This window comes from Salmo trutta, chromosome 5, assembly GCF_901001165.1.
Source record: "Salmo trutta chromosome 5, fSalTru1.1, whole genome shotgun sequence".
Lineage (NCBI taxonomy): Eukaryota > Metazoa > Chordata > Actinopteri > Salmoniformes > Salmonidae > Salmo > Salmo trutta.
Genome location: NC_042961.1, coordinates 11,132,198 through 11,156,608, shown reverse-complemented (window position 1 = coordinate 11,156,608; position 24,411 = coordinate 11,132,198). Strand labels below are relative to the sequence as shown.

General features: G+C 44.2%; 1 protein-coding gene across 2 annotated transcripts in view; it reads right to left on the bottom strand.

Moving 5' to 3' along the window:
- Window positions 1–399: 399 nt before the first annotated feature.
- The window catches only part of LOC115193654 (attractin-like protein 1), a 341,916-nt gene continuing 317,904 nt past the window's right edge, over window positions 400–24,411 (bottom strand). For both annotated transcript variants that reach the window (XM_029752515.1, XM_029752516.1), the window contains 2 exons: window positions 10,217–10,331; window positions 400–2,266 (listed from right to left, as the gene is read on the bottom strand). In XM_029752515.1, the coding sequence (XP_029608375.1) occupies window positions 2,142–2,266; window positions 10,217–10,331 (240 nt within the window). In that variant the 3' untranslated portion in view covers window positions 400–2,141. The remainder of the gene's footprint in view (window positions 2,267–10,216; window positions 10,332–24,411) is intronic.

The following is a 24,411-nucleotide window of genomic DNA, read 5'->3' as shown; positions in this document are numbered from 1 at the left end:
CATTTCAAACTCTCCCTAATGGAGAAGACAGCATGTATTGACAGCATCTCATTGGGTGGTGCACTGCTACCTTAAACACTACCTCAAATCTTTGAGATCTACAGTCCCCATGCCCATTGAAATGTCTTCATAATTCGCTGACTATTCAAGCACACAAACATTAGACATTCAATGTAAGTGTTTGAGGAAATATAACCAGTCTTAAGAACCATTCAAAATCAACACACGTTCTTCAACTGAGCGATCAAACCAAGACATCATTCAGGTGGAACTATCAAGGTGTCCGATGTCAGTTTCTTTATGGACTCTATGCTTGTAAATCAATCATATTGACATCCTGAGCATCAAATCAATAAAGCTTGAGACTTGAGGCAACAAAATACGAAGGAACGATTTCTAAATTACAGTATGAAGAAGCATCAAAATGTTTATTTGTAACTTTACACAATATGCCCATATGAAGAAAATAATGAGGTGAGCAGCTCTTCATTCATACACATTTCAACAGATCGGTGTAAGATACATTACATGTAGTGTTCACCTAAACGGAAAACATCAGATTTCTCACATTTATACATTTCTTATGTACATTTAAAAGCGTAAACCATTTATTAGGTTACGTTTACAATGATTTACAAGACAGAACAAAATGCGACAGAACATGGGATGCTTCGGATAAAAGTGTAAACACAATGAACTTCAAAGTGATACAGAGAAAACAGTCAAACTGTCCAAATGCCAAAAATAAGTAAAATAAATCTAAAAATGGAAACAAAAAAAGATTTCTTCATATGATACTGTGGGATGAAGGACCCACAGGACCCACACCCTGACTGAGGTTATCTTCCAATACTTAGAAAAAATTCATGCTTCCTTCCTCTCTTCCTTGAAGTAATCCCAGAGAGTAGGAAAGGAAATGAATGTAGCAATTTGGAACAGGGCCTGAGAATGTTATAGGCTGAATCGAGTTGCATGATTGAAGCTGAGTAAGTGTGTAAAACAAATTAATGGTCCTGGATGAGGTTAAATTAATATTATTTTTTTTATTATTTTTTATTATTAACATACTGTACAAGAAAACATTAGAACTAAGTACCTTTTATGATCGTATTGTCTTCATCATTTCATTAGAAACACAATCATTCACAATAAAAGATGGCAAAAATAAAACAATATGAGTAGTAATTAAAATAGTATTTTATATTCTAAATCTATAATTAAATAAACCTTGATATGTATAAAGGATATGTGTTGACGGATAATGAGAAATATGTTGAAACATCACAGCTATGAAACATGGAAAGGACATGCATTTGAATGCCAGAATACATGTTATGCCATTGCGCTTTGACAATGACCTTAACATAATAAACACAGGCAGGTTTCATTTCTGATATACAAGTTTTCTTTCTTTTTTTGCTGTTCTTTGCATCCAACTTCTTCATTGGCCCGTGACATACTCTACTGCTGGTAGGCTAAGTCAAGGCTCTTGGTGCATACTGTGAGGAACTCAGTGCAGAACCGTCTTTCAGCACAGGATATTCTAACTCAGAGTGAGGCCATCATATAGTCAAGTCAAGTTATTCTAGACCCATAGGCTGCTCTGTTTATTTAGCATGGATTGAATTTGGGCAGACCATACATTAAAAGAAAACACAACAGAAAACACGAGGGAGCTTTTTTCTCTCTAATGTCTTTGTATCAAAATGAGCACATATCTCACCAGCAAGAGGCCCTTGGCATTGTTCTTTCAGACTCACGTCACATGACAGTCAAACCTCAAGTGGCGACCTGCTCCTCCTAAACTCTTAAGGAGATGTATCCACAGGGAGGAAGTGCAGACTACAAACTTCCTGGCTGAGAGCCAATGGGATGTGCAGAAGCCCCCAGCTGGGCTGGGCAGAGACCCAACCAGGGAGCAGACAAGTCACTCTGGATAAACTCCATTACAGAGTGTGGAGGTGAGGAGGCACACGTAGCGGACACTCAACGTCACAATAAAGGGCTTCCGTTATCATCAGGTTCACTTCAGCACGCCGTGCTGTTGAGAGACGGGTAAAAAGAGAGCAACAACTTGTCAGAAAACAGAGGCGTTTGCGGTCCTTTCAGGTGTATTCAGGCTCCCCTTTTGGTCAGGCGGTTCAAACACAGGTCCCCTGATGCGTTACTGCGTGCGGTTTGCGGTTCTTCAGGCCATGGTACTTGTCTCTGAAGTCTCCAGGTTTCTGCTGTGAGGTGTCGATCAGGGCACTGGCGATGGCAATGCCTACAGGGAGGAGGGAGGGAGACAGAAAAAGTAAGGTGAGCTTCAAAGTAAACAGACTCAGCAGCGTGGCAGGTAAAACACAGTGACCAGTAATGAGCTCACTGCCTCCCGCCGGCTTAAACCCATTCCCAACTCCCTAGCACCACTTCCCCAACTCTAGTCCAAGCCCTCACATATCAGAGTTCAGCAGGATGCAACGACGGCCTACAGGTCACTGAAGCATAGCTCTACACCCCTCTGGGCTGCTCTGGGCTGTTATTTCTCTCAATACAACAATCTGATTGGTCAGCTATTTTCTCCAAAAGGCAGAAAAGTAGAGAACACAATGACAGCAGATGTTCCTGTGTTCTGTTGGCATGCTGTAATTCATATGGATTTTCAGCATGGCTTGCCCTCTGTACAGCGGTAGGCTTGACTAGTATACTCATTAGGACAGGGACTAAATCTTCTTGTATGCAGCCAAAAAATGTAACAGAAAAACAAGGAAAAGCTCACCAATTTGGACACAACATGCTTAAGCATTTCACACACCAGTGATTCCTGGGTTATTGCAGAGGGAAAACCAATTGTGTGTGTGTGTATATATGTGTGTGTGTGTGTGTGTGTGTGTGTGTGTGTGTGTGTGTGTGTCTGGTCCAGCCACAGTGCGCCCTTCATCGCAAAAATCGCTTCAATGCCCTTTCCCACCGTCTTTTGCTGCCCGCTGCCACGGACAGAAGGCAGGCCTTCAGCATTGATTATAAAACAAGATGTACGACTTAAACTGGGATGGATGGAGGGATGAAGACGGGGGTGGAGGAGAGAAAAGAGCCTGGGCCGACACTCTAGTCTACAGTCTGACGTGTCTTGTCGGTGGAACCATCCCAGACCAGATTACCTGTCAGCCCCTTCACTCCAAATCCCAACTAGATCCTTCCAACACAGTTACCTGACACTTTTCTATAGCAATCACTACATGTAACACTGCATGTCTGACCTTGAAAACCACGAGATTCAAAGGCATCACTACTCTTGGATAGAAACCACCACCATGTGTAACCCTTGAAAGACTAACTTTACACACTTAAATAAAAAATAAAATATTTTTTTAATCAATAACTAAAAACATTTCATGAAAAAGTTGTCTTTCTAGATGCCAGTTGAGGCAACTCAACCGAAGATGAACGCTAACTACAAAATAGCTTTTTGGTCATGACAGAGTACTATTTAAAGCCAATGGTTAATTGGACAACATAATCAAATCAGGATACAGATGAGTGGAGGTGAAGGGCGCTCCCTACTAATGAAACCTATAAATGGGATTGTTTTGTCAGGTGAGGTTCCTGGACCATTAATGTACAAAGTGCTTCGGAACAGGAAGGGACCCCAAATGCACAGAAAATTAAATCAAACAGGAGAGTGAGAACCCTTGTGAAAACCTTGTCCTAGGTTGATATCTTCACCTGACAACGTGGAAAATGTGGTTGACAACGTAGACCAGATGTGCTAGCTTCATCCCAAAGGCAGTTCCTATAGTAACGGAATTTAATGCATACTGTTTTTCATATGTTAAATAACTACTTATTAATAGTCCTTTAAAACCCCATCACCAAACATTTCAGGACAGATATTATCTTAGACTGGAAGTCAATGAAAGGTTTACAGAGGATCCACTCTGGCTCAATCTGCTCTGGTTCCCACATCACTGTCAACCAGCTCTCCACTCACACAGGGGGAACGGTCAGAGACAAGGTGATGCTTCTGGTACCCTCAGAACAACACTGTAGTGGACTCAGCCTGCACTGTAGGCCAGGGAGAGAAAGAGAGCCCAGAGGCTGGATGTTCATAGACACTCTGCCTGAAAACAGAACACCATACACTAGCATTCCCTTACATTCCCAATAATGGTGAAATCGTTCCAAAAAAAAAAAAAAAAAGGGATTAAGGAAAAATGTTTAACTTATATCTTTATTTTGTGTGCTTAATCTTTCCTCGACACACTCAGCAGCACGTTAGTTTAATGCGCTCAGGAAAAGCCCAGGCCACCAGACCACCAAGCTGTGATGGGGAACGGGGGCAACATTGGTGGCAGCACGGCGGAGAGAGAGATAGAGAGATGGAGCAGAACAGGAGAGATAACTGGGCCCTGATTGTGTTTTTTCTTCATTTTCCTCCGCTGGCTTGGGGAACGCCAAGGGATTTATCAACCAGCGGGTTACCTGGGACTGGAAGACATGTCTCTACAGGAACCACAACTAAATGCAAATCGCTAGTCGCTGGGTGATGAGGGCGCCACCACAGACGCTTACCTCAGACCGCACTTGTTCAATAGATCTCCTTCACACCTCCATCCTGCTCTCTCTCTCTCTGTCTATCTCTCCCACTCTCTCTGTCATGGTTGGCCCACCTCTCCTCCTGAATAGGCAGATTATCGTTGATGTGAAGGGGATTGCTGTGTTTGTATGGAGACTATGTTTAAACCCCTGAGAACATGCTGGTATCTGGCAGGCAGATGGTTCCTTCCCTGTCTTGACCTAGTTCTCATCCATTAGGTACCCACAACAATGGAGGAGGAGGTAGACATGATGGAAGGATGAGAGGTAGCAGGGAAACAGAGGTAGACATGATGGAAGGATGAGAGGTAGCAGGGAAACAGAGGTAGACATGATGGAAGGATGAGAGGTAGCAGGGAAACAGAGGTAGACATGATGGAAGGATGAGAGGTAGCAGGGAAACAGAGGTAGACATGATGGAAGGATGAGAGGTAGCAGGGAAACAGAGGTAGACATGATGGAAGGATGAGAGGTAGCAGGGAAACAGAGGTAGACATGATGGAAGGATGAGAGGTAGCAGGGAAACAGAGGTAGAGATGATGGAAGGATGAGAGGTAGCAGGGAAACAGAGGTAGACATGATGGAAGGATGAGAGGTAGCAGGTAAACAGAGGTAGAGATGATGGAAGGATGAGAGGTAGCAGGGAAACAGAGGTAGACATGATGGAAGGATGAGAGGTAGCAGGGAAACAGAGGTAGACATGATGGAAGGATGAGAGGTAGCAGGGAAACAGAGGTAGACATGATGGAAGGATGAGAGGTAGCAGGGAAACAGAGGTAGACATGATGGAAGGATGAGAGGTAGCAGGGAAACAGAGGTAGACATGATGGAAGGATGAGAGGTAGCAGGGAAACAGAGGTAGACATGATGGAAGGATGAGAGGTAGCAGGGAAACAGAGGTAGACATGATGGAAGGATGAGAGGTAGCAGGGAAACAGAGGTAGACATGATGGAAGGATGAGAGGTAGCAGGGAAACAGAGGTAGACATGATGGAAGGATGAGAGGTAGCAGGGAAACAGAGGTAGATGGCTGATAGACAGATGCCCATCCATCTGTCTATCTGTCAGTCTCTGTCCCTTCAGCAAATTGGAGCATGTCTGTCTGTCGGATATTTAATCCATGTGCCAATCCAGCTCCAGCTGTAAGTCTGTGTGAGAAGCCTGACTTTTAAAAGTACACACCCTTCCTCAGACATTTCTTTATGTTGAAACCAACTTCCCTGCATTCCTCACTAAGCAGCTAGTCCCAGTAGATTGGAATCAGAGTTATCACATTCCTACAATAACTCCCCACTCAACTATTAGTCTGAATGAATTATTAGGCCTGGATAGAGCCACCCCTACACTGACTTAGGCAGAATAACAAAGGTGTGTGTGTGTGCGCAAGGGAGTGTGTGTGTGTTGGAGGTGCTCCTGGTCTCCTCGACAAGGGCTTAGAGAAGTGGACTTAGAGACAGGCCTGTGGAGAGGAGGGTGTTTGTGGGTATGTTTGTGTACATGCAGGCAGATTGTCTATACCAGATAACAACCCATACAACAAAAACATATACTACTTATAGCAGATGGAGAAACTACAGTTGAAAGGTGACATTCCCTCCCTGGTGTTTTGTATGGATATCGTCAGTATGTGCCTTTTCCTATGAAGATGAACCCTTTATCCTCCTGTGCTATCCTGGGAGCCTCGGCTCTGCTGTTAGCAGCACTACAGAACAATGTGTTAGAGCACTGGACCAGATAGGGCTGCTCTACCCAGCACAAAACCCCCAGCATCCACACACTTCCCAAAATCAGTTCTGAACCACCACATATGGAGAGAGGAGACTCAGTTTGAAACTGCCGCTTTTAAATATTAAAACAAGGACTGCATGCAGGGGATGCCTTTCACTACACAAACAATTGTATACATTCCTCTTCCCCGCTTCTAGGAAGGGGGTCAGATAATGGTGACGCTACTAGGGGAAGGAACGACGAGAGAGCAGACTAAAAAACAAAGAGAGGTAAAAATAACTTGTGCTCATGAAACATTCCTCTTGAAGTGAGTCCACAGAGAGCGCTGGGAACGGGCTGAGTGCGCCCAAAGTGACTTCACTTCCACACACACTCAGATCAATGGTGGAACAGCTCTGATCCTAGAAGGGCCTCTCCAGAGAGAGAGAGAGAGAGAGAGAGAGAGAGAGAGAGAGAGAGAGAGAGAGAGAGAGAGAGAGAGAGAGAGAGAGAGAGAGAGAGAGACAGAGAGAGACAGAGAGAGACAGAGAGAGAGAGAGAGCAAGAGCAAGCGAAAGAGAGAAAGAGCGCGCGCGAGAGAGCGAGGAAAAGAGAGCGAGAAGAGAGAAAATAAAGCAAGGGAAGGAGGGTGAAATAGTCTGTTTCATTCAGAGAGGACTTTATCTACCCATTCTCTTTCTCTCTCTCTGTTAGTGTGCGTTTGCACTCCTAGCGATCTCTCTGATCTTCTCTGACCCTTTTCTCACATACCTCCCAGAACTTCCAGCGACACACACATGAAAGCGTAGTACTCAGGGAAAAACTACTCTACACAAAACTGTATTGTCCAGCATCATCATACATACTATACATGTTTCTAAGTGGTAACACAGTGTGACAATTCTGACTATTTTCTACATCACAGAATAATCCTCTCCACATTAACCAGACCGGGGCTATGTCAGGAAGTCAGGATGTTACTGGGTTAACATCTGACTATATTAGCTCTTTTAAATGTGTCTGAATATTCAGAGGAGGAGAGTGATGGTTCCTGGGCACATGACACTCTGACACATTCAAACACAAACTGAAAAACACACCTATGCACAAACGCACAGGCACACACACATGCACTCACATACTAACTGGTGTAGGCATCTATCCCTGACCAGTCTGCACACATCAGATGGGACCAGCTAAATAGCCATTTCCAGTTTCCACCCCGAGTGTCCCATAAAGCCCCTGAGGCATTCCAATCCCCTCCCTCTTCCTGGTTTCACAGCACTCCTTCAGGACTTACTGCAGTGACACTTCCATTACTATAGTTCCATGTGTGATATGCATATCAAATTCTTAATCACCCCAATATTACCGCATAAAACTGTCCGACCACTGCACTACAAAAAGAGGGCTAGCAAAGTTAATCAATCACCACACTTTGACTGTATGAAATGGTTTAATCAAGCCCCACGTCAAACTTTTCACTCGTCCCACATTTCTTGAAAAATTTGATAAAAATCGCAAATTGACATGCAAAATGTCAGAATTACCGCAGCAAAATCAAAATCAAGCATCTTTGGCCGCAACTATCACAAAAAAACTCTGAAATCCTCAAGGGACTGACTATACAGTATGCATTTACCCAGCAGCAGTAGCCAGTACCGTAGCCTGCACTTACTGGCTGAACTTATAAGCTGCTACTATTTTCCCAGTACTGGTGGCTTTTAAGGCTCCTCTAAATGTAATATAAGCAGCTTTTCCCAGCATGAGAACCTGCTGCCTTGCAAAGTGCTTAACTTCTACCGTCTTTTACAGGCTTCCTGCTGCAGTCACTTTAACACCTGCTCGTATTTCAGCTAGTTTATTATACCTGCATGATGAGCTGACAGCACTCTCTCAGAAAGACCTGGGCTTCAGGGGAAACAGGAGAGAAAAAGAAGAGGAATAAAATAAGAATAAAATAAGTGAGAAAGAGAGAAACTGAGAAACAGAGAAAGCGAGAGGCAGAGAGAGAGAGGAAGAGTGAGTGAGAGATATAGTGAGTGAATGAGTGATAGAGTGAATGAGTGATAGAATGATAGAGTGAGTGATAGTGTGAGTGAATGAGTGAGTGAGTGATAGAGTGAGTGAGTTATAGTTTGAGTGAGTGAGTTATAGTTTGAGTGAGTGAGTGAGTTATAGTGTGAGTGAGTGAGTGAGTGAGTTATAGTGTGAGTGAGTGATAGAGTGAGTGACTGAGTGAGAGATATAGTGACTGAGTGAGAGATATAGTGAGTGACTGAGTGAGAGATGTAGTGAGTGAATGAGTGATAGATTGAATGAGTGACAGAATGATAGAGTGAGTGAGAGAGTTATAGTGTGAGTGAGTGAGTGAGTGATAGAGTGAGTTATAGAGTGAGTGATAGAGTGAGTGAGAGAGTGAGTGATAGTGAGTGATAGAGTGAGTGAGAGTGATAGAGTGAGTGAGAGAGTGATAGAGTGAGTGAGAGAGTGAGTGAGTGAGTGAGTTATAGTGTGAGTGAGTGAGTTATAGAGTGAGTGAGTGATAGAGTGAGTGATAGAGTGAGTGATAGAGTGAGTGAGTGATAGAGTGAGTAAGTGATAGAGTGAGTGAGTGATAGAGTGAGTGAGAGAGAGATAATGTGTGCTTGTGTGAAGGGGAAAGAGTGACAGAGGGAAAGACATATTTAGCTGGGTGCTGTCAGTGATACAAGTTCTAAAGCAGTCCCTAGCTCATCTCTGTGACACTATGTGCCATTCAAATGGTCATCTCCCTATTCATCTATCCACAGCACAGCGGCATATTTAGCACCTCTGAAATATCACGTATCCTCTTAGGAGAAACAGGAGGTCATCTGGGCTCTGCTGGAAAACCTATTGGAGGGAACAGCCTTCTAATTCCTCCCGGTCTAACAAGTTTCCTTCTCTCTCTCAAATCAAAGCCCCGAATAGCTGGTAGATCTGTGTCCGTCAAACACAGATGGTACAGGTTTCCAAATGTAACTGCCTGAAGGAGAGAAAGACAGTCTGGCAGAGATTGGGTTGTAGGGGAGGTGGGGCTGAGATCTAACAGAGAAAGAGGACAGGTAAGGGAGGTTGGGGGAGGAGAGGAGAGTCTTCACCTCTCTATGCTGTCATGCTTCAGTCAGCAGCTGTCTGGGCAAGGTGGAGGTGAGGAGAGAGGGTTGAAGCAAGAAGGCAGGGAGACAGAGAGAGACAGAGATAAAGACAGAGAGATAGTAGAAGGAAGTATTTTCTAAATGAAACTTTTTCTCTTTCTCTTATGTTCTACACTGAGTGGACAAAACATTAGGAACACCTGTTCTTTCCATGACATAGACTGACCAGGTGAATCCAGGTGAAAGATATGATCCCTTATTGATGTCACTTGTTAAATCCACTTATATCAGTGTAGATGAAGGGGAGGAGACAGGTTAAAGGATTTTTAAGCCTTGAGATAATTGAGACATGGATTGTGTATGTGTGCCATTCAGAGGGTGAATGGGCAAGACAAAAGATTTAGGTGCCTTTGTATGGTAGTAGGTGCCAGGCACACCCGTTTGTGTCAAGAACTGTAACGCTGCTGGGTTTTTCACGCTCAACAGTTTCCCGTGTGTATCAGGAATGGTCCACCACCTGAAAAAAGGACATCCAGCCAACTATACACAACTGTGGAAAGCATTGGAGTGAACATGGGCCAGCATCCCTGTGGAACGCTTTCGACACCTTGTAGAATCCATACCCCGACAAATTCAGGCTGTTCTGAGGGCAAAAGGGGGTGCAACTCAATATTCGGAAGATGTTCCTTATGTTTGGTATACTCAGTGTATATGTGGAATGGTAGAGGGAAATAGTGGTCCCGGAAGCATGTGGTAGAGCTGGGAGAAGGGCTGGTCTAGAGGCCAGACAGTGAAAGGAGATGGGTGCTTACCAGACTGGCCAGGAGGAGGTATTCCTGAAGGGACTCTGGGCAGACACATGAGGACGGTCAGTACGCCGGCCCTGCTCCCCCAACATGGCTCCACTGCTATAGGCTTGGGCACACCCTACACAGAGAGAGAGGAAGGAAGGAGAATGTCAGTCATGTCAATCAATAAACACTCCCAAATCCCATGACAAAGTGGTGCGTGAGATTCCCACACACCACACTGTTTCTATGAGAACATTACCCCGCCTGTGTTCCGCTAAAACTTAGCTTGTTATGTTTTGCTGTTGCCTTGTAATTAATTCAAAGTCATTTTTTGAAAGATGAAACATAGATTTTGTGACCCCTAAAATACACACACAGACAATATGCAAAATGTTAGACCAGAGCATGGATCCAGCAAGGGAATGGACAGCAGCATTCTCCAGCTTCTAAGATAGGTCTGTAGGCAGCCCACATCCAGACACTGGTGAGTCACTGACTGGGCATCTATTTCAGTTAGGCTGGATGTCCAGTGGATGGAGGACCCGCTCCCACCCTGCTCCCACCTCCCCCAGATGAGGGCCTCACACATGGGGGAGTGGGCTGACAGACAAGCCCTAGAGCTCAACCTGAAGCCCGAGTAACGGAGATGGATGGTTGGAGGGGACGCTAGGTGCAGGGGAGGTATTTACCTCCTAGCCGCCACATCCATTTCACTTAGGCTTGTTGAGGGACAGACCCTGGGGGGTGTGGCTAGAGAGGACCACTCATTTCTTTCCATTAAGCCATACTCTCCTCACAGCTCACGCCTCCTCACTACCAAGTAGCTTAGGGCGTGGCTCAAGATACCAGCCTCAGCTTCTCCTAGGAGAGGGTCTCAAACATGTCCCTGCCAAGGAGGCAACCTGTGTGTAAATAAACTGTATAGCCCAAAGCTGTGTGTAAATAAACTGTATAGGCCAGAGCTGTGTGTAAATAAACTGTGTAGTCCAAAGCTGTGTGTAAATAAACTGTATAGGCCAAAGCTGTGTGTAAATAAACTGTATAGCCCAAAGCTGTGTGTAAATAAACTGTATAGTCCAAAGCTGTGTGTAAATAAACTGTATAGTCCAAAGCTGTGTGTAAATAAACTGTATAGTCCAAAGCTGTGTGTAAATAAACTGTATAGCCCAAAGCTGTGTGATTGCTGCCACCAGCTGTGTGATTGCATACTTAACATCCCAGCTGGGATCATTGCTATACCACACTGGCATACTTAACATCCCAGCTGTGATCATTGCTATACCACACTGGCATACTTAAAATCCCAGCTGGGATCATTACTATACCACACTGGCATACTTAACATCCCAGCTGTGATCATTGCTATACCACACTGGCATACTTAAAATCCCAGCTGGGATCATTGCTATACCACACTGGCATACTTAACATCCCAGCTGTGATCATTGCTATACCACACTGGCATACTTAACATCCCAGCTGGGATCATTGCTATACCACACTGGCATACTTAACATCCCAGCTGTGATCATTGCTATACCACACTGGCATACTTAACATCCCAGCTGTGATCATTGCTATACCACACTGGCATACTTAACATCCCAGCTGTGATCATTGCTATACCACACTGGCATACTTAAAATCCCAGCTGGGATCATTACTATACCACACTGGCATACTTAACATCCCAGCTGTGATCATTGCTATACCACACTGGCATACTTAAAATCCCAGCTGGGATCATTGCTATACCACACTGGCATACTTAACATCCCAGCTGTGATCATTGCTATACCACACTGGCATACTTAACATCCCAGCTGGGATCATTGCTATACCACACTGGCATACTTAACATCCCAGCTGTGATCATTGCTATACCACACTGGCATACTTAACATCCCAGCTGTGATCATTGCTATACCACACTGGCATACTTAACATCCCAGCTGTGATCATTGCTATACCACACTGGCATACTTAACATCCCAGCTGTGATCATTGCTATACCACACTGGCATACTTAACATCCCAGCTGTGATCATTGCTATACCACACTGGCATACTGCAGCACGTGTTCTTTTTCCCCACTCTCAAAGGACAACTTAATCATCACGGACCTCACATAGATACTGTCAAAGGCACAATATACATTTCCAGTAGTATGTAATGGGATGTACAAACACAACAAAAACAGACACAAGCATAACACACACACACACACGTTCTTTCAGCTTTAAGGTGCATTGATCCCTGCTGTGAGATGATTAAACAGAGTGATGAGACGATGTGGTCTCTTGATCATCCTCCACGGTGCCTTGCTGCTACGCACAGCTCTCAAACACAGAACAGAAGCACAGCACGGGGCTTACAGGAGAACAAGAGAGGAAACGATGCTGAAGAGGAGTCGATGGGAGAGATGAAGAGGAGTCGATGGGAGAGATGAGGTGGTGCTAGGACACCACAGTCTACAGTTGACCTTGAGGGCAGCAACTCTATTCAAACAAAGTCTATATGCACCTGAGATTTCCTTGTTATAGGGTCTCTGTGGTGCTGGCTGCAGCTGCTGTCAGACGGAGCTCTACTGAACTACAATATCGAGCAGCAGGTTTGACCCCGGTACCACACCAGAGAGGGAGGTGTCGGGTGACCACAGGGGTCAGGGTTGGACCGTGTTTACTCCTGGTGTCTGGTCTGGGGAGGACCCGAGAGGAGACAGATGTGGTTGTTTACCGGCAACAGGGACGAAGTCTTGACCTCTGGTCATCCAGATCAATGTCCTGTCGGCAGACAATAGCAGAGCAGCCTCCTCTTACATAGGCTGGGTTACAGTACCAGCACCCTTACACCCTTACACCCTGCACTACCAATTACACCTAGACAAGACCTTGTGTTTGTCAGAACGCACCAAAGGTATGTCAACACGGTGAGATTAAAGTGGAGAGAGGGGTGCTAGGGTTTAGTCAGGGTGCCTGTCCTCTCTATAGTAGTCTGAAGTGCCATGGGTAGAGCTCCCTGAGAGTAGCCTGTACAGGACAGCAGCGTGGCTTGCCACTCTCTCTCACTCCGGAGAACTCACCTCGTTCTGCCTAAAGAAATGGTGGCAATGTTGAGTGCTCTACCTGAGATCTACTATCTCATATCATTACCAAGCCCTGCAATGCCAAGAGCTGAGCAAAGAAAAGAGTCCCCTCATCCAGCTGGTCCTGGGGCAGAGTTCACAAACCTGTTCTACTAACACACTGAAGCCTCAGGCCCAGAACATCCAATCAATCAGAATAAACCAAATTACAACACAGTCAAAACAAAACTACATTGCTTATTGGGAAACACAAGCACAAACACAAAGCAAAATGCAGTGCCCTAAATCGACAGTACACCATGGCTAACTATTTGACCATGGTTACTGACCAAAACCTTGACAAAGTACAGGCTCAGTGAGCACAGCCTTGCCATTGAGAAGGGTAGACACAGGAAAACCTGGCACCCTGTAGAGGAAAGGCTGTGCAACCACTGCACAACAGCAGAACCTGAGACGGAGCTGCATTTCCTGACAAAATGTCAAAAATATAAAACAATTAGAGAAAGTAATTTCCCCAAATTTGAAACCCTTATTCAATGTTTCAAAGACCTCTCTGATGAGAGTAGGCTACCCATCCTGTTGGGGGAGGACACAGAGAGCTGTGGGTTGGCAGCCCACTACATTGCTGCCTGCCATAAGATGAGGGAGTGTCTGACAGACCAATCAACCTGCACATGTCCTCTACTGTATGCTTATTGTTATTGTTAAATGTATGGTTATTTTGACCCTTGGTTATTGTTGTTACTGTTGTCCCATTGACAATTTTGATTCTTATTATTTTCATATTGTAAAGATCCAAAGTAAGCTTTGGCAATATGTACATTGTTACGTCATGCCAATAAAGCAAATTGAATTGAATTGAAAGAAAGAGCAAGACCGAGAGAGAGACCGAGAGAGAGAGAGAGAGAGAGAGCGCAAGACCGAGAGAGAGAGCGGGAGAGCAAGACCGAGAGAGTGAGAGAGAAAGAGAAAGGGAGAAAAAAAGAACAAGACCGCAAGAGAGAGCGAGAGGGAGAAAGAGAGAGAGAGAGAGAGAGAGAGAGCAAGACAGAGAGAGAGAAAGAGAGAGCAAGACCGAGAGAAAAAATGAGGGAAAAAGAGGGAGCAAGATCGAGAGCAAGACCGAGAGAGTGAGAGAGAGAGAGAGAGAGAAAGGGAGAAAGAGAGAACAAGACCGCGAGAGAGAGACAGAGAGAGAGAGAGAGAGCAAGACCGAGACAGAGAAAGAAAGAGAACGGGAGAAAGAGAGAACAAGACAGAGAGAGAGAGAACAAGACGAAGAGAGAGAGAGAGAGAGAACAAGACGAAGAGAGAGAGAGAGAGAACAAGACGAGAGAGAGAGAGAGAGAGAGAGAGAGAGAGAGAGAACAAGACGAAGAGAGAGAGAGAGAGAGAGAACAAGACGAAGAGAGAGAGAGAGAAAGGGAGAAAGGGAGAGCAAGACCGAGAGAGAGAGAGAAAGGGAGAAAGAGAGAGCAAGACCGAGAGAGAGAGAGCGAGAGAACAAGACCGAGAGAGAGAGAGAGAGAGAGAGAGAGGGAGATAGAGAGAACAAGACCGAGAGAGAGAGAGAAAGGGAGAAAGAGAGAGCAAGACCGAGAGAGAGAGAGAGAGAAGGGAGAGAAAGGGAGAAAGAAAGACCGAGCGAGAGAGAGAAAGGGAGGCACTTAAAGAGTGCTGGAAGGGGGATGAAGGAAGGAAAGCATTGCTAACACCAAGCCTCTAAAGATGGTGGGAGTACAATGTGTGAGATGTCCTACCACCCAAGTGGTCTTTAATTAAGGTGACCCATCAAAACAATGAACCTTTATCAAAATGCCAATTACAACACACACACACACACACACACACACACAAAAAGCCCACCAACACCACACTATCGAAGCCCCACCACCCCTCCCGATAATAAGTTTAACTGCTGAAGCATAGAGCATAATTACAGGGTAGGGCTCCCATGTTTGTGTTTGGGGGCGTCAGGAAATGATACATTCCCCAGCTCTCTGAAAGAGGAAATGGGTTCCCCGTAAAGAGCCAACTCTAGTAGAACAAAGCGCACCATCCAGGAGGTTCTTATTAGAGCGTGATGGCTGCTAGCACAATGCTATCAATTAAGAGAGCTGAGAGACAACAATTAGTGGCCATGATGTGTTTCCATTTGGAGCGTCAGAGAGAAACAGATGCTAGAGGAACCTGGCAGAACCTCGCAAATCCAGCTGTCTTAGGGGTTTCCAACAAGCAGCTCATTTCCATGTCACTTCTACTGAAGAAAATACATCTCACAATCCATCCACATGTCAGTGTTACTAACATAGCTTTGCCAAAAGTACAGAATAGTATCTATTTTCAACTATTCCCAATGTCGTTTTTACTTTGCATTCATGATAATCTTTTGAGTTAAGGAAATGGACAGATTCATGTAGCATGACTTAAAGCACCTTGTCTCCATGGAGACAGCTCGTGTGTGTGTGTGACCTGGTGTGTAACATGGACCTTTGATCCTGACTGCTGAACACACACGTTTGCTCAGCTGAGACATTTCCTTCAGGAAACGACTGGCTAATGGACCTGACGCTCCTCATTTCCCCAAGCACTGACCGGCCAAATCCATGAGCCAGCGTGTAATTACATCAAAGACACACAAATACTCACGCCCCCTCCCCAAAAGACATGAAAAGATTGTAATCATTGCATCATTTAAGAAAGTTACTTAAAACAGTGATAAGTAACTAGGCCCAGATTTTTCTAGAGTGTAGTTCAGAATGTACTGCCGTCTCTGACAGGGCTTCCTTCCTGTGCCCAGTCTGTTGCTGGGAGCAGGAAGAGCAGGAGGACAGAGAAACCCTACCCTGGCTGTGTCTCTGAAGGCTGAAACAATCATCTGTTTAAAAGGGATCATTAAGACTGATTTATCATCCTGGAGGATAGCTCCAGAGGGACATACATCTCCCCGCAGCCGCACGGCCACACATATTTGTCCACTTAATTTCAATCCACATGAATAGGTATTTTATTAAAATGACACCTTCAAGACGAGTAGCATTAAAGAGTATGAGTAAGTGATAAAGTTATCCTGGAGAGTAGGGCCCCTTGGCACCGCTCCTAAATGAATCAGCTAAAGTAGAAAGCACAAGGGAGTAGAGCAGGAGAGAGATTAGAGAGGAGAAAAAACTTGAGGGAGATTGCTGAGCTGTATAGTAGAAACAGTTTTATGAGCATGAACTAACAGGAGAGGACTTGAACTATTTTTCCTGACCTGAGGAGAATTTGAGAGACATTCAGCTCCATTCGCTGATCTGAAGTAGGGGCATTGTCCACTGGAAAAAGCCTGAGGGTGGACTAACACTGCAGTCTTCAGCTTTGACATTATAAAGGACCTCCAAACAGAATAGTGTATAAAGGCACTTAGTAGTGCTGCTAGTGTATAAAGGCACTTAGTAGTGCTGCTAGTGTATAGAGGCACTTAGTAGTGCTGCTAGTGTATAAAGGCACTTAGTAGTGCTGCTAGTGTATAGAGGCACTTAGTAGTGCTGCTAGTGTATAAAGGCACTTAGTAGTGCTGCTAGTGTATAAAGGCACTTAGTAGTGCTGCTAGTGTATAGAGGCACTTAGTAGTGCTGCTAGTGTATAGAGGCACTTAGTAGTGCTGCTAGTGTATAGAGGCACTTAGTAGTGCTGCTAGTGTATAAAGGCACTTAGTAGTGCTGCTAGTATATAGAGGCACTTAGTAGTGCTGCTAGTATATAGAGGCACTTAGTAGTGCTGCTAGTGTATAAAGGCACTTAGTAGTGCTGCTAGTGTATAACGGCACTTAGTAGTGCTGCTAGTGTATAAAGGCACTTAGTAGTGCTGCTAGTGTATAAAGGCACTTAGTAGTGCTGCTAGTGTATAAAGGCACTTAGTAGTGCTGCTAGTGTATAGAGGCACTTAGTAGTGCTGCTAGTGTATAGAGGCACTTAGTAGTGCTGCTAGTGTATAAAGGCACTTAGTAGTGCTGCTAGTGTATAACGGCACTTAGTAGTGCTGCTAGTGTATAAAGGCACTTAGTAGTGCTGCTAGTGTATAAAGGCACTTAGTAGTGCTGCTAGTGTATAAAGGCACTTAGTAGTGCTGCTAGTGTATAGAGGCACTTAGTAGTGCTGCTAGTGTATAGAGGCACTTAGTAGTGCTGCTAGTGTATAAAGGCACTTAGTAGTGCTGCTAGTGTATAAAGGCACTTAGTAGTGCTGCTAGTGTATAAAGGCACTTAGTAGTGCTGCTAGTGTATAGAGGCACTTAGTAGTGCTGCTAGTGTATAACGGCACTTAGTAGTGCTGCTAGTGTATAAAGGCACTTAGTAGTGCTGCTAGTGTATAAAGGCACTTAGTAGTGCTGCTAGTGTATAAAGGCACTTAGTAGTGCTGCTAGTGTATAACGGTACTTAGTAGTGCTGCTAGTGTATAGAGGCACTTAGTAGTGCTGCTAGTGTATAAAGGCACTTAGTAGTGCTGCTAGTGTATAAAGGCACTTAGTAGTGCTGCTAGTGTATAAAGGCACTTAGTAGTGCTGCTAGTGTATAAAGGCACTTAGTAGTGCTGCTAGTGTATAAAGGCACTTAGTAGTGCTGCTAGTGTATAGAGGCACTTAGTAGTGCTGCTAGTGTATAAAGGCACTTAGTAGTGCTGCTAGTGTATAAAGGCACTTAGTAGTGCTGCTAGTGTATAGAGGCACTTAGTAGTGCTGCTAGTGTATAAAGGCACTTAGTAGTGCTGCTAGTATATAAAGGCACTTAGTAGTGCTGCTAGTGTATAAAGGCACTTAGTAGTGCTGCTAGTGTATAACGGCACTTAGTAGTGCTGCTAGTAAATAGAGGCACTTAGTAGTGCTGCTAGTGTATAAAGGCACTTAGTAGTGCTGCTAGTGTATAAAGGCACTTAGTAGTGATGCTAGTGTATAAAGGCACTTAGTAGTGCTGCTAGTGTATAGAGGCACTTAGTAGTGCTGCTAGTGTATAACGGCACTTAGTAGTGCTGCTAGTGTATAGAGGCACTTAGTAGTGCTGCTAGTGTATAGAGGCACTTAGTAGTGCTGCTAGTGTATAAAGGCACTTAGTAGTGCTGCTAGTGTATAGAGGCACTTAGTAGTGCTGCTAGTGTATAAAGGCACTTAGTAGTGCTGCTAGTGTATAAAGGCACTTAGTAGTGCTGCTAGTGTGTAAAGGCACTTAGTAGTGCTGCTAGTGTGTAAAGGCACTTGACACTGTAGAAGTGGCAAACCTCTTGGAGCCATTTTCCCAAATCTGCCCATTACGTATGTTTCTGTCTTCCCTGAGGAGGTAAAGGGTTTTTCTAGGTGAAATTCTCTAGCTCATCCTCCTCCCTTTCACTCCACATGGAGACAAAGAAGAAGAGGGTGAGTGTAATGTTTACTGTTCAGAGAGGTTAGTGGTCTGGGCATTAAGATGTGAGTGAGTGAGTGAGTGAGTGAGTGAGTGAGTGAGTGAGTGAGTGAGTGAGTGAAAAAGAGAGAAAGATATTCCAGGAGGCAGCTTGTAAATGGCTGGCCCATCCACGTACAGGATCCGATCTTTTCCTATTCCTCTCGTCTCCCGGCTCACACTAACTAGATCAAGGCTGTTCAATGTCTGTCCTGGAGGGCCGAAACACTTTTGGTTTTGGTTTCTACCTGGTAGTTAATTGCACTCACCTGGTGTCCCAGGTCTGAATCAGTCCCTGATTAGAATGAGAGGATGAAAACCAGAAGGGGTTTGGCCCTCCAGGACTGACATGGAACAGCCCTGAACTATACTGAACAAAAGTATAAAACGCAACATGCAACAATTTCAAAGATTTTATTTAAAGAGTTACAGTTCATATAAGGAAATCAGTCAATTGAAATAAATTCATTAGGCCCTCATCTATGGATTTCACATGACTGGGAATACAGATATGCATTTGTTGGTCACAGAAATTGACCACCATTTGCCTCATGCAGCTTGACACATCTCCTTCGCATAGAGTTGATCAGGCTGTTGATTGTGGCCTGTGGAATGTTTTCCCACTCCTCTTCAATGGCGGTGCAAAGTTGCTGGATATTGGCAGGAACTGGAACACGCTGTTGTACAAGTTGATCCAGAGCATCCCAAACATGCTCAACGGGTTACATGTCTGGTGAATATACAGGCCATCGAAGAACTAGGACATTCTCAGCTTCCAGGAATTGTGTACATATCCTTGCAACATTGGGCTGTGCATTATCATGCTGAAACATGAGGGGATGGCGGCGGATGAAGGGCACGATAATGGGCCTTGTCACGGTATCTCTGTGCATTCAAATTGGCATTGATAAAATGCATTTGTGTTCGTTGTCCGTAGCTTATGCCTGTTCATACCGTAACCCAACCGCCACCATGGGGACTCTGTTCACAACGTTGGACGTACTGACAAATTCTCCAAAACAACATTGTGGCTTATGGTAAAGAAATTAACATTAAATTATCTGCCAACTGATCTGGTGGACATTCTTACAGTCAGCATGCCAATTGCAGGTTCCCTCGAAACTTGAGACATCTGTGGCATTGTGTTGTGTGACAAAACTGCATATTATAGAGCGGCTTCTTGATATGCCACACCTGTCAGGTGGATGGATTATCTTGGCAAAGGAGAAATGCTCACTAACAGGAATGTACACAAATTTATGCACAACATTTGAGAGAAATAAGCTTTTATTCAGCTCATGAAACACTTTACATGCTGCATTTATATTTTTGTTCAGTGTAGATAAAGCTCTGTTTGAGTACCGCCTGTCCCTTCCAAGAGAAAAGTGGTCAATTCCCAGGGACTTAAAAGTGGGAGGAATAGATGCCTAAGAAGTTTGCTGGGCAGGCTGAATGGAGGTTTACCTTTTCTGCTGTACTCCTGTTTTACTATTCCTTTCTGCTTCGGTGGTTTTCTTATAATGAAGTGTTGAAGAGGTCATAGATTGCTGTTGGATTGTTCAACTCAGACAAGAAACACGGGTCACAGGGACATTTCTAACTTTTTCCTTTGAAAACCCCCAGAAAATGCAGTATAAATATCGCTCGCTCTCGCTCTCTCTCTCTCTCTCTCTCTCTCTCTCTCTCATCTATTCTGTTTGACTAATCAGTTCCAGAGGTCCTTCAACTCAGAGAGGGCGCTAAACTCTGTCTGCAAGGCCTCCGGTAAACATCAATCTGCAGGTAGCGTTAGCATTCAAGGGCGACACCAGATGTAGACAAAGTGCCAGAGCCACTCAGAGGCTCTTACAAACTGACATACAAAGAGGATATCAGGACCCACATCCACAAAGAGTGCTGATCTAGGATCAGTTTTGCCTTTTAGATCATAATGAATACTATTATATGGACAGGTTTTGACCTGATCATAGATCAGCACTCCTACTCTGAGATGCTTTATGGATACGGCCCAGGTCTCTAAGTGGTCAAATTGATGGAAGAGGGTGTCCACTGAGCGAAACACAACCCTCGTAGTTGGTAATAGACAGGAGGTGAAAACAGGGCCATGGTATAACAACGTACACAGATAGAGACGCAAACAGAAAAAGAGGGGTGGAAAATAGACAGACAGACAGACAGACAGACAGACAGACAGACAGACAGACAGACAGACAGACAGACAGACAGACAGACAAGTGGTCTGGGCATTAAGATGTGTGGTTTAGAGAGAGACCAAAATAATGGTGTTCAAAAAAAGGTCCAGTCACCAGGACCACAAATACAAATTCCCTCTAGACACCGTTGCCCTAGAGCACACAAACTATACTTACCTCGGCCTAAACATCAGTGCCACAGGTAACTTCCACAAAGCTGTGAACGATCTGAGAGACAAGGCAAGAAGGGCATTCTATGCCATCAAAAAGAACATAAAATTCAACATACCAATTAGGATCTGGCTAAAAATACTTGAATCAGTTATAGAACCCATTACTATTTATGGTTGTGAGGTCTGGGGTCCGCTCACCAACCAAGAATTCACAAAAATGGGACAAACACCAAACTGAGAAACTGCATGCATAATTCTGCAAAAAGAACCTCTGTGTACAACGTAAAACACCAAATAATGCATGCAGAGCAGAATTAGGCCGATACTCGCTAATTATCAAAATCCAGAAAAGAGCCGTTAAATTTTACAACCACCTAAAAGGAAGCGATTCCCAAGCCTTCCATAACAAAGCAATCACCTACAGAGAGATGAACCTGGAGAAGAGTCCCCTAAGCAAGCTGGTCGAGGGGCTCTGTTCACAAACACAAACACACCCCACAGAGCCCCAGGACAGCAACACAATTAGACCCAACCAAATCATGAGAAAACAAAAAGATAATTACTTGACACATTGGAAAGAATTAACAAAAAAAACAGAGCAAACTAGAATACAATTTGGCCCTAAACAGAGAGTACACAGTGGCAGAATACCTGACCACTGTGACTGACCCAAACTTAAGGAAAGCTTTGAAAAGCTTTGTACAGACTCAGTGAGCATAGCCTTGCTATTGAGAAAGGCCGCCGTAGGCAGACCTGGCGCTCAAGAAGACAGGCTATGTGCACACTGCCCACAAAATGAGGTGGAAACTGAGCTGCACTTCCTAACCCAATGTATGACCATATGTATGACCATATTAGAGACACATATTTCCCTCAGATAACACAGATCCACAAAGAATTAGAAAACAAACCTGATTTTGATAAACTCCCCTATCTACTGGGTGAAATACCACAGTGTGCCACCACAGCAGCAAGATGGTGACCTGTTGCATCAAGAAAAGGACAACCAGTGAAGAACAAACACCATTGTAAATTCAACCCATATTTATGCTTATTTATATTCCCTTTTGTATTTTAACCATTTGTACATAGTTACAACACTGTATATATACATAATATGACATTTGTAATGTCTTTATTCTTTTGGAACTTTGTGAGTGTAATGTTTACTGTTCAGAGAGGTTAGTGGTCTGGGCATTAAGATGTGAGTGAGTGAGTGAGTGAGTGAGAGAGATTAGTGGTCTGGGCATTAAGATGTGTGTGGTCTCATCCTGTCCCCTACTACAGTTAATGTAGTGTATATGGGTCACTTGTCAGTGGACACGCACATATCCTCTCATTCAGACGCAATAAACGGCAAGGGCGAAAAGGTGCACCCCTTGAGCCAATCAGAGAAAAGAATCATGCAAATATATGTATTCTGGGTCAAAATTTGACCTCACAGGCAGGTAGTTAAAGCTTTCCTCTCTGATTCAGACATGGCTCAAACCATCCCACTTAATCAAAAGCCGATGAATACCAAATGCCTTGTTAAATCTTCTCCTTCCTCCCCAAACTCCCATATAAAATGCCCTCAAATGCAGATGTCTGCCATTCTTAGACATCTGTGTGTGTGTGTGTTTGTGTGGCTTTGATCATCAGGCAGGCTGAATTAATGCATTCCCAAAACAAAGGAGAATATATTACTCTCAGAGCATATTCAACTTTCGCTGGGCTATAATAATGTCACCCTTTCTACATTTTCATTAACATGCCTTTCACATAAACTACTTTGCTGAATGCCTGCAGAAGCACTTACATATGCATCATGAACAGATACTCACACACACAAATTCCAGTTTTACGATGTCTGAAAAATGCACAATAGAATATGGCCTTTTGTTCCAAATCCGCACCTTGTTTCAGTCTTATAGTCTACAGAGAGGGGAGACACTGAGATCCCTGCAACATTCATACAATGTTTAATCACCTGGCTGGCTCGCTCTGACTTCGCAAAAAATAAACCCCCAAACCAAAGCCAGACGCCAAAAGCCATCTTGTTTCAGTATTATCCTCCAGGAAGGACATGATGAAAGACTCAACCAACAGTCACGTAACATTTAATCACCTGACTCACCCTAACAAGACAAGAGCCTGAAATAAGAACAAAGCAGAAGAAAACAACATTTTAATCACCATAGATTTGTATCCACATCTCACAGCAATCTGGAATGAATTCCCTTTTAATGTCGTTTGAGTGATAATGGATCTCCAAACAGCTTGTTCTTTTCTAGCTGGAGAGGTGAAAGAAGGCGAGATGGAGGGAGGAGAGATGGAGGGAGGAGAGATATGGGGAGAGAGAGATGGAGGAGAGATGGAGGGGAGAGAGATGGGGGGAGGAGAGAGAGGGAGGAGCGACGAAGGGAGGAGTGATGGAGGGAGGAGAGATATGGGGAGAGAGAGATGGAGGAGAGATGGAGGAGAGATGGAGGGGAGAGAGATGGGGGAGGAGAGAGAGGGAGGAGCGATAGAGGGAGGAGGAGAGAAGGGGGGAGAGAGATGGAGGGAGATGGAGGGAGGGAGATGGAGGGAGGAGAAAGGGGTGGGTTAGAAAGAGGTCTAATTCAGACAGACTGGTCAATTAGAAGAGCCCACATAAATAAAACAAGAAGTATTGGGAAAGCAAGCCCTATGGCCACAATATTAGGTATCATTCAGATACAGATTCAGATCAACTTTCATACCACCAGGGGGAAATTAATTTGGTCATGTGCTTAAAAAGACATACAGAAAACATGAAAACTACACAAAACCATTCAAAGTGCTATAGCTACACATTTAAAGTGAAAGTGCAATATGCTGTATACTCGAGGGACCAACAGACTATCTATCATACAGCCTTATGGCTGTTGCAATAAAAGAGTCCCCATATCTATCTGTTTAGATTGTCTATTGAAGAAGTCTCTTTCCCCTTGTCTGGCTGCTGCTGTGACTGAGTTTTACTTTCAAGTTTTAGGAGGATGAGTTTAGTGTACAGGTTGGTGGCTGATTCTAAATCTATAGCAAATGATCCTTCCCGCTGAAGCTTGACTTGGTCTGGCACTTGCATGTTTCCTGAACAGGCATATCAGACCAAAGGACAGCAAACTGTGCAGGACAGATTTATAGAACATTTGATAGATATGGCGGACGACATTAAAATGGTTCATTTTGCGTAAAAAAAAACATTCTCTGTTACAATTTCTTTATCTTTGCAAAGGCACAGTCATTGAATTTCAGTTTGTCTACTGGATTCCCAGGTACTTCTATGTGGTCACTCTATCGACCGATTCCCCACTGATCTTCGTTGGGGGTAGTGGAGTTTTATTTCTTCT